General features: G+C 41.9%; 1 protein-coding gene across 3 annotated transcripts in view; it reads left to right on the forward strand.

The window, feature by feature from the left end:
* The window catches only part of ITSN1 (intersectin 1), a 174132-nt gene that overhangs the window by 40838 nt on the left and 122902 nt on the right, over positions 1–10392 (forward strand). For all 3 annotated transcript variants that reach the window (XM_025206536.1, XM_025206535.1, XM_014520847.2), the window contains exons 3-4: positions 3786–3878; positions 6007–6070. In XM_025206536.1, coding sequence (XP_025062321.1) covers positions 3786–3878; positions 6007–6070 — 157 coding nt within the window. The remainder of the gene's footprint in view (positions 1–3785; positions 3879–6006; positions 6071–10392) is intronic.

Genomic DNA, 10392 nt, shown 5'->3' on the forward strand with positions numbered 1-10392 from the left:
CTGTTTAGTTACTGGGTCTCATTCTGTCGCAAGCTTTGAGCAAGCTGAAGTACCCATTGGGTATGTCTACACATGGATTAGATCCGGGAGCATTTTATTTGCAAGTAAATGCTCCCTGGCAGGCATCTGTACGTGCAGAGAAACAGGAGCAAATTTGCTGTTAATGGCAGCAAACTGCTCCCACTTCCTGGGGCCCTGCAATGGGACCCTACTGTCACCAGTGGGAGCTCTAGGCTCCCCCTGGGTGCTAGCCTAGGGGCTGGCAGGGAACATTGGGCCAGGAGACAGCTGTTTCCTTGCTGGGGCTGGGACATTGCACCCTGCCTCTGGGGGGGCTGCCTGCTGCCAGGGGCCAGAGACAAGGTCCCCCTACTCTGGCAGCAAGAGCTCCTAGCCCTGGCTCACCAATCAGGGTCAGGAGACTTGGAAAGAGCTGCAGGGGAGTGCAGGTCCCAGGCCCCAGGCCCTGCCCTGATATGCTGGTAGGGAAGCTAGCTCACTGCTAGCTGTCCCACCATTGGATCGGGGCAAGGGGCCGGGACCTACCCCACCCCTGCAGCTCTTTCCAAGCTTCGTGACTTGATCACCTGATAGGGGCATGGGGCTGGGACCTGCCCCTGACTGGGACAGTTCCCAGCCTCTACTCAGTGACCACAGGGAAGAGGCTGGGGAGCTTGTTCCCTGCTCAGCTCCATGAGCACAGAGCTGGGTGGGGAGCAGGCTCCCCAGCCCTCCCAGCAGGAGGTGCCCAATGGCATTTCTGCGACTGTGGAGCTTGGGCTGGGAGATCCGTATCTCCCAACCTGAGCTCTGCTGTCAGAGCTGGTGCTGGGAGATAAGGATCTCCCAGCCTCCCACTGCCTGATCAAGATGGTACAACAGGGGCTGGGAAATAAAGATCTCCCAGGCCCCACTTGAACATCGTGATCTCAGAGCAGGGGGCTTGGAGTTCCCTGCTGCTAGGGCAGGGGGATATAGTCCCCTCCTGGGCTCTGGTGGCAGAGCCTGCCCCAGCAGCAGGCAGCTCCCAGAGCAGGGACCAATCTCCTGCCCCCTGGTGGTCAGCTGACTGGGTCAGTTTTGATCCCAGTCAGGTGTCTACATGAACACTGTTACACAGTTAGTTATTGCAAGTAAATTTGCTACTTGCATTTTCAGGTAGCAAATATATTCATGATTAACGAGGTTTAGTGCATAGTAAGCATGTGTACATGTAGACACATGTGCTTACTGCACAGTAAACTACACTACTGCTCAGTAAAGCATCTTGTATAGACACACTCGTTCTAAACTAGTCTGTGAGCCTTATTACTTGAAATTCTGTCTTCCAGGTTATTGTTTTCTTGTTTCTGCTCTCTCTCAGTTCTAAGTATTGACAAGGTTTTTTCTGCAACTGTGAAGAAGAAAGAACTGCCTATAACAACGTATAGTCATGAGTGTTTGTGGCACATTTGAGGTAGCAGTGAGAACAACAGTGCTCACTTCTGTCAACTCCTAAACATTCTTTGTCTTTTCTTATTTTATTTTAGTTTTATATTTTTTTATTTTACTCAGTTCTTGCTAATTTTTTTCCTATTTTGACAATACTTTTTTTTTCTGTAGTTTGGGCAGTGGTGTAACAAGGGGGAGCATGTTTTAGGGGCAAACCACCCCAGGGGGTGACTTGGTTGGGGGAGAGTGAGCATGAAAAAAGGCAACTGCTGCTGACAGCTGCATGGTCATGATTTTGAACTGGAAGTCACTGCTTCTGCTTTTCCCCGGGCACCTGGCTGCATCCCTACGCCACCGAGCTGGGAAGATGTTAGTTGTCTCATCTCAATATAAAACTTGTTGAAGCTCAATTTCTGCAAGTTTCTTCTATCTTTGGCATTGTCACTGACTGAGAGACCTTGTTCTGAAACTATTAGACAGGGGTCTATCGAATCCCACTGACTCCATGGCTCTGCTGGCCTATGGGGATAATGTCCAGAAATCTTGTTGGTTAACATGTCTGCAGTACAACCCAGTATTACAAGTGCTCAGCGTGTTTTATGTTGGAATTATATTCACAAAGCAGTTGCGGGGAGGTGTTTGATTAGCTTTAAAAGACAGGTCTATCCTGTGTAACTAATTTGCTTGACAGTATGCAAACTGAATTATGAAAACGTTGTGTTGAAACAATGCCTAGACAGTGTACAGCAGTGCTTCTCAAAGTGGTGGTCTGCGGACTGGTGCTGGTCCGCGAGTCACCGGTCGCCGGTCCGCAGCGAGTTGCCAGGAAAGAAAGAAATATATTTTCAGAAGCATAACATTGATATGTCATAGCGCCACAGTTCATACGTTCCAACACTCCAGGTGACGTCATGTCATGCGAGGTGAGGAAAGAGAAAGAAACAGCTGGTTGCGCATTTGTGTAGCGCTGTTACACGCAGTTGCTGCCACCAGCTGAACCGGGCACCGGTCCCTGGAAAAAAAATTGCTGGTCTGCCATATCAGATAGTTTGAGAAGCACTGGTGTACAGTGTTATACAGGTGTACAGAGCTCCTTTGAGAATTAGGTGTCATAACTCAGACTTTTCTTTACTTGGAGTCTGTAGTCATTACATACTGGAATAATTTTGTCTCTTCTGTTCTAAAAACGTAAGGCTAGAGCTGTTCAGCACTTTCATTTGTGATGAATGATATTGAACTGAACTGAACTGAACTGACACTAGGCTTCAGTAATTTTAAAATAATTTATAACAGACTTTCTAGAAAAGCTGTAAACTGTTTTCTTGTCACAAACTGCAAGTGGTATGGGAAGCATCTCCCAGATAAATTTAGGAGATATGCAAACAGAGGAGAAGACCTAGATAATTCATTACTATAGCTCTATCTCAGTCTTCTAATGTCCTTTCAGGAAAACTGGGTGTTATTAGCATAAATGTTTTCCGTTTCTTGAGCTCATGGGCAGCAAACATTACAAACTGCTGCATCAGAGCTGATCTGTGTTATACATACATACGCCCTTAGGAATTCTAAAGGTATAATGTTGTAATATCTATCTAGAAATTGTTGAGACCAGCCTCAAATACAGCATTGTCTCAAACTACCTTGACTTCTCTCAAGGGAAAGATGCTGTTTTTGCTATAAGTGCAAGGAAAATTAACTGGAGGTACAAAAAAGAAACAGTAGAAGGAGAGAAGGAGTGAATCAAGCATTCTGCCTGAAGAAGGCATTGCTACCATTGTGGTTTTGTAGAAGAGCAGTTTAATGTAAAACTAAATGATGAACTACAAACTTTCAAATCTCACCAAATACCCTAGCAAGTTATGAAGATTCTCTTTTGCTCAGGATTTTTAGGATATGTTTTTCTTCAGACCTTGTGGTTTTTATTTTGCCTGTTTAAACAAATGCTTTTCATACCCTTTTGTGTATCCCTGAACTTCCTTGTTAAATAAGCAAAGTTTATATCTGTATTTATGATGGTATAAACCAGTGGTGCTCAAACTTCCAGCCCTGCAGGCCAGATGGGTGGCATGGGACTGCTCCGAGGGCCAGATCCATGGGTGGAGTGGGTCCATGGGCCTGATCCACCATGGTGTCAGCTTTCTGAATCCAGCTGCAGCGTGATTCAGCAACAGCATCCAGCCCACAAGGCAACTCATGGGTCCAGAATAGTGGCAGTGTTAAGTGCTGTGGCTCTGGAACCTGTGGTAATTAACACTGCCACTGCCTCTTTACCACCACATTTTTATACAGAAGTGTTGCAGAGGAACAAATAGTGCTGCTTTTATATAATATTTTTTTCACCCTTTCCACGCTAGGCAACCTGGATATCTGGGCCATAACTGTGGAAGAGAGAGCTAAGCATGATCAGCAGTTCCATAGTCTGAAACCAACATCTGGATTTATCACTGGTAATCAGTTTTCACATTCAGGTTTTTTTAATTACATGTAACTCATAGTGAATATGTATACCTATGTGTATCGGAGATATACAGGCACAGGGGTCTCTCTCTGTCTCTAAAAAAGCAGATTTTATGCAAACTCACGTTCATCATTCTTGTATCACTCTACCAGAACACCTTCATCTCTTTGGGAATTTTACTTTAATCTTGATATTCCTTCTCTGTCAGAAAGGATCAGGTAAGTCAGAACTTGAGTGTGCAAGAGAAGAGGTGCACAGCTTTTGGCCCACAGGCCAGATGTGGCCTGCAGAGCCATAGATATTCAGCCTGCAGGACTCCCCATTAATTGGGAAATTGATGGCAGGGGAGCAGTGGCAATAAATACAGCCACCCTTCTTGATGCTAGATTCCCAAAACCCAAGCCCTGCACAGCAGGTTGGGGCCAGGTCATGCCCCTCCTTCATTCCCACAGCTGGATGAGGCTGGGCCATGCTCCCTTTCCCCTGTGGGGCCAGGTTGGGGTCAGCTCAAGCCCCCTTCTCCCCTTTGGGCAGGCTTGGGGCTAGGCCAAGGAACAGACCGGGGCCCTCCCCCCCATGTGGGGCTGGGCTCCCTTTCCCCACAGGGCTGGGCCATGCCCCTCTTCCCCCCTTGCCAGGCTGGGCTGTGCCCCCTCCTCCCCACACTGCCCCAAGTGTCCTAGGCTAGATTGGGACCACCAGCCAGATCCAGCCCGCAAATGGCCTGGGCACTGCCCATCCAGACCAGTGGTCAAAAAGATTGATCATCACTGTGCTAGAGTGATACCTTGATGTTGTTCATGATTTTTGATTGATCAGTGTTTCAATACCTCTGTCACAGTGGGTCATCAAAACAGACTAAATCGTTTAAATGTGAGATATACCAAATTATTTAAATCTGCTTAAGAAACAGTTTACTTAAACCAGCACATACATCTGTGTCTATGTCTTTTTATCTATTTCACAAATGACTTATGCCAGTTTCACTTGTGAGAACTAAGCCAGCAAGTGTATACTTAGGGGCTTGTTTTAAAACTAGTGCAGACTGCAGGTGCAGACCAAGCTTAATACAAGTGTGATACTTATTTTTTGGTTTACTTTGATTCTTTTCAACACTGCATGCATGTCACCTTTTCTCGATGAAGCTGCAGTAAAATTGCATGAATGCTTTCCTGCTTTTGTTCTTTTCCGGTTAGTAGCTCTCAGAATATCAGGTTAGACCCATGGTCCGAAGACCCTTATCAAGGTCCCTAAAGTCCTTGACCTTAGGGCCCGGATATTTTGCGGGGGGGGCACAAACTGATTATTGCAGTTGCTCTTATATGCTAGATGCTACAAAATCTGGCACGGTTCTTTTGTATAACTTAATTTTCATAACTTCATGATATTTAATACCATTTCTTTTAGTCTTTCTATTCCTTTCCTTCAGAAAACTACTAAATCTCTTTTTCTTCAGCTATCTAATCTCTATGGCACTACCTTACCTTTTTTATCCTTATATTTACAATGCCTATAGATTGAGGATAAGTGAACTGCCTTAATTTTTTCTTGCTTCTTCGTATCTAGTTAGTTTTTAAGTGATGAGTGAAGACCAGATTTACTCAGTTTGTACAGACTGATCTGTGTTGTATTTAAAGAACCTAAGAAAAATGGAAAGTTTTGTTTGTATTGATGGGAAATAGTTTTTCCCATAGAGGAAGTATGTACTTCCTTGGTTTCACAAGGCAGGGCATTCCAATAAATAAAAGAGCCATTAATGTGGAATAGGGAGCAGGAACCATGTGTTTCCTAGTGTTCTATCTCCATAGATGCTGTTTCAAAAATACTGTTAATGTCTAGTAGTTTTAAAATGGTAAAAACTGGTGCAAATTTAAATATGAAAAACGTGTGGGTATTGCCAAGAACTTGCTATTCTGCAGTATCTAAAATTCTCTATGTACGTTCTGCTTGTTGATGAACTGATAAACTGAATTTAAACTGTACAGGTAATATGCTCGCTATTACAATATCTGCTCCTTTATATGGTAGGTCTGTACTGAATAGTTTGATGTGTAGTTTCATTTTAAGCTCTTTCTTCTTGGTGTCCTTTTTGTAGTGATATTCTGATTATTTTCCAGGTGATCAAGCTAGAAACTTTTTTTTTCAATCTGGATTACCTCAACCGGTGTTAGCACAGATATGGTAAGTATCTGGCTGAAAAAATCTTGAATTATATTAAAGGGAATTGCTAATATATGTTGCATAGTAATGCAATTAATATATTGTCAATTAACATGCCAGTCAAACTTTGCTCTCTTCCTAAGTAAATGTCCTAAAAATCACCAAGGTAGCAGCACTTCGTATTCTGATTTTGCTTTGGGATTGTTTTTTAAGTTACCAAGACTGTTGGCAGGCCTTTTGCTGGAGGTGGTCATCTTGCTGGAATGTGATATTTGTAACAAGGTGGTTTAGGCCGCTGTATTTAAAAGACTACATAACTTTCCAACTTTCAGCCAATATTAAAGTAATGATAAAAATGAAAAAAAAATTAAGATGTTAGATTTATTTTTTGGGACTGTTAAGCCAAACATGAAAGTCCTGTCATGGAAATGTAGGATCCAAAATAAATACTCTTACTGTAATTAGCTGATAAAATGTTTGGAGGGAAACAATGATTTTACTGTTCCTTTGGCAAGCTGAGTGGATAGGTAGAAATCTGCAATGCTATATAAAGCTGCTTATAATCAATTTTGAAAGCTGGTAGCTATTTTCTTTGTGTAAGATTGTTAAAAATTACTATACTTCAGATTTTTGCTACTGCTTAACTCATAGAAATGCTGATTCTCATGAAAATCTTGAAGAAATTGTCATGTCTCACTGCTGAACTACATGACGAAGATGTGGTTTTCCTTTGTCCACTGCACTGGAATGGGAGAATAATTAACATGGTACCTGTGAGGGTTGAAAGTTAATGTTAATTACTAGAGAGAATGAAAATGGCGTATATGTCATGACCATGGTCCCTTTTTTGTACTAGGAGAAGTTTTCAGAGAAAGAGTAGCTTCCCATCTTGGAGGAAAGAGAGTTCCTTTGTAGCTTAGACACAACTGCTTTGGAAATGTACATGTCCTCTTGCTCCTTAATGACAAAGACAGCTTCGAGTAGTATAGGGTTCGTTTGCTTGCGTGCTTGTCTATTCAGTTTAAATCCTGTCTTATAGTTGGTGTTTTAGCATTGTGTTTTAATAACTAGCAGGATTTTTTTTTTGTATCTGATCATCTTTTATCTTACAGATATCAGGAAAATCAAATCTTGTCTTATTTTGCTAAAAGACTAGTTGAAAGCTTCAGATGTTCCCTTGGAACTTTTCTTACTTTTTAATTGGAAAGGAAGGAATGTTTCATTTTTCCTTTAAATGAGAGAGTCTCTCTCATAGAATGTTCCCTAGGCATTTATTTTAAATAGGTGCTAACAAAACTAAACAGTTGCAAATACTGTGACTAAAAATCTCTTCCCGTCTGAATTCAGCTTTTCAATCTCTTGAGTAGAATCATTCCACTGGTTCTGTAGTTGTCATAGAGACAAGACCTGAATTTGTACATTAAAAAAAAGCAGACACAAAACTCATTCAGGCTGCTATGTAAGTCATAATGTAGGAGGGGGATAAGGGTCCAAAAAGAGTGAATACAAAGCTGTTTCCCTTTTCAAGTTGCCTCTGAATTAAGAAAAAATGACATTTAGGTTAGAGTCCAGATTGTCTGCATTCCTTTCTCTTGGAATAAGAAAGACTGAATAGGAAGATAGGGCAAGACAGCCATTTAAAGAAAAACTTCCCTTTCCAGAACTCTAGTGATTTAATTTCTTCCATTTGAAGTGAAGTGAATGTCTGTGTTTAGAGCCGTGCATGTATTACTGCAATCCTAAAAAAAAAATAGCAGGTGTCAGGAAAGAACTCCCAGAGTGGCTTTTCCTATAGCAAATGGGAAACTTTCTTTATCAGCTGTTGAAACAGAATTGTAAAAAGTTAACAACTCTCAGTCAGGTCTTGAGCCTCTAATTTCAATGGCAAGAAGTCTCTTACATTGGCCTTCACAGGATGCCAGCTATAGTTCAGCATGGCTGGAAGTTGGTCAATATGAGTGTGTACACATGTCTAAGTCGGCTTAAAATAAGGTGACTTAACTAAGTCGACTTAAGCCACACTGTAGTGTACACATGTACAGCTCCTTGACATGGTGGCAGCCATCACCACGTACTTTAAGTCTTAGAGTTGACTTAACTAATGCAACTCAAGATAATATACCTCAGAGATGTATTATCTTGTACCGCATTTAAATGGACTCTGCTCCACTTACATATGTACATTCTGACAGTTAAGTTGACTTAAAAAGTTTCATAGTTTCTAGGGTTGGAAGGAACCTGAACAGATCATCAAGTCCACCCCCCTGCCCTGGGCAGGAATGAGTGCAGGGATCATAGTACACCAGTCAGATATCTATCCAATATCCTCTTGAAGACCCCCAAGGTAAGGGAGAGCACCACCTCCCTTGGGAGCCCATTCCAGAGCGTGGCAGCCCTAACCGTAAAGTAATGCCTCCTAATATCAAGACTGAACCTGCTATCAATCAATTTGTGGCTGTTATTCCTTGTTATCCCAGGTGGTGCCCCGGGGGAACAGAGCCTCACCTATTTTCCGCTGGTCTCCCCTGGTGAGCTTATAGACAGCCACCAGATCCCAGTTAAGTTGACTTAACTGTCAGAAAGTTAGTATGTGTGTACACACCCTATATGACCAAGTCCCCGATTTGCACTCCAGTTTATGGTGGATTAAACAGCAAATAGCAGAATTCTAAAGGTCTTCTGACTCCTCCAAACATTTATGTGCATTTGAATGGCTCCATTACTATTTTTACAGCTGTAGAAAGTCTGTCAGCTCAAGGAATTAGTTTGTAGAGTCAGATATGCAGACATATTTTCACGAGGCATTACAAGAGTGATTCAATACAATTAGCTGAGTTGGTGTTTATCCCAAGTGTCCACTGCACTGTTTTAGACTTACAGGCCAAGAGTTTCCTTTTTGGGGGATGAGTGCTGTTTACAACTCTTAGTTCTCCCCATTGATATATTCTTTATTGCCCTACCTGCATGGAATTTTCCTATGGGAATATTTAGTTTATTAAGACTGTTAAGAGTATGGTTTAGATTTTGTGTTGTTTTCTGTGAGAGAGCAATCTGTAGAGAGAAAAAAATAGATGAATTTTTAAGACTCCTGATTCCTGAAATAATTAAAGACATGCATATCTTTACTTTTCTAACTCTTTCTTTTATCTTCATTGAAGTTACTTGCCTACATAAAGTTTTGTTTCTGATTGTGCTTGTTGGATTGGGACCCAGCTCATTAACTTGTTACGTAAAGAATAACCCATGGCTTCAAGTAAAGCAGACAGTGTTATATCTATTTCTGTAGGTTCCTTTGTTAGTTGTGGAAACCCTTACCTGGGGAAGTACAGTTAGAAGACAAAATGGCAGAGGATTTTGGTCTTGCTGACTTATACCCTAAATAGTCTTCAAATCTTTTTGTAAAGAGAGCAACATGTTTTAGAATTGCTAAACACTTTCTTATAAGAGGGAAAGGCGGAGAGAGAATGTGGCTTGTTTTTATCTACTACAGTATTTCCAATTTGATTTAAGGTGCAAAATTACACTTTGCCGTTTTGAGTAATGCAGGATCTGTTTTCACTAAAATAAAGTGCCAAAAAATACTAGCTAGCTGAAATAATATTTTAAATATCTTTTTTCCCCAAAAGATCTTTTGAAAATATGCTGTAGTTGCAGTAATTTGTTTTTAAAGACAAGACTATATAAAGGCTATTTGATGTAATAGCAGTAATTCAATTCTTAACAAAGGCTTTTTAGAATTCACACCCATCTTGTAAACAGTATCTTTATAGATTTACTGTGACTTTTCTGCTCAGCATTCCTTTAAGAGAGAAAATGCTCTCTGAAGGCTGGGACTTTAATAGAACTGCCCTGGTCTATTGCAATAATACCTTTACTAACCTACTCTTTAGTGGCAGGACAGAGAACAAAACCTTTAATCTATTAAGAATAAGCTAAATAGGCTTTGACTGGAGGCTATAATAGCTGAAAGGGGTAATAACTATTTTAAGTAGGCTATAATCTGGTTTTCTTCTCATTCCCTCACAGGTAGTTCAAAGTTACTTCCTTCACTTTAATCTGAGCTAAGGGTGCACTGATAAAGACTTTTTGGGCCAATACCAATGGCCGATTATTAACGAGCCATATCAGCCAATACCAATACAATTGCCGATATGCAAGCCCGGCAGCTTGAAGAGCAGCATCCAACTGGTAAACCTGTTGGGGGGAAAGGGGTGGGGAGGAAAGGGGCATGCGGGGGGTGCAAGATTGAGGCCCCCGCGGTGAGGGAGGGAGTGGGGCTGGGGCAAGGGCAGGCACTGCCAGGCCAGGGTGGGGTGTGGGCTGGAGCTGCAAGTGGCTTATCT

Source organism: Alligator sinensis, unplaced genomic scaffold, assembly GCF_000455745.1.
Source record: "Alligator sinensis unplaced genomic scaffold, ASM45574v1 scaffold966_1, whole genome shotgun sequence".
Lineage (NCBI taxonomy): Eukaryota > Metazoa > Chordata > Crocodylia > Alligatoridae > Alligator > Alligator sinensis.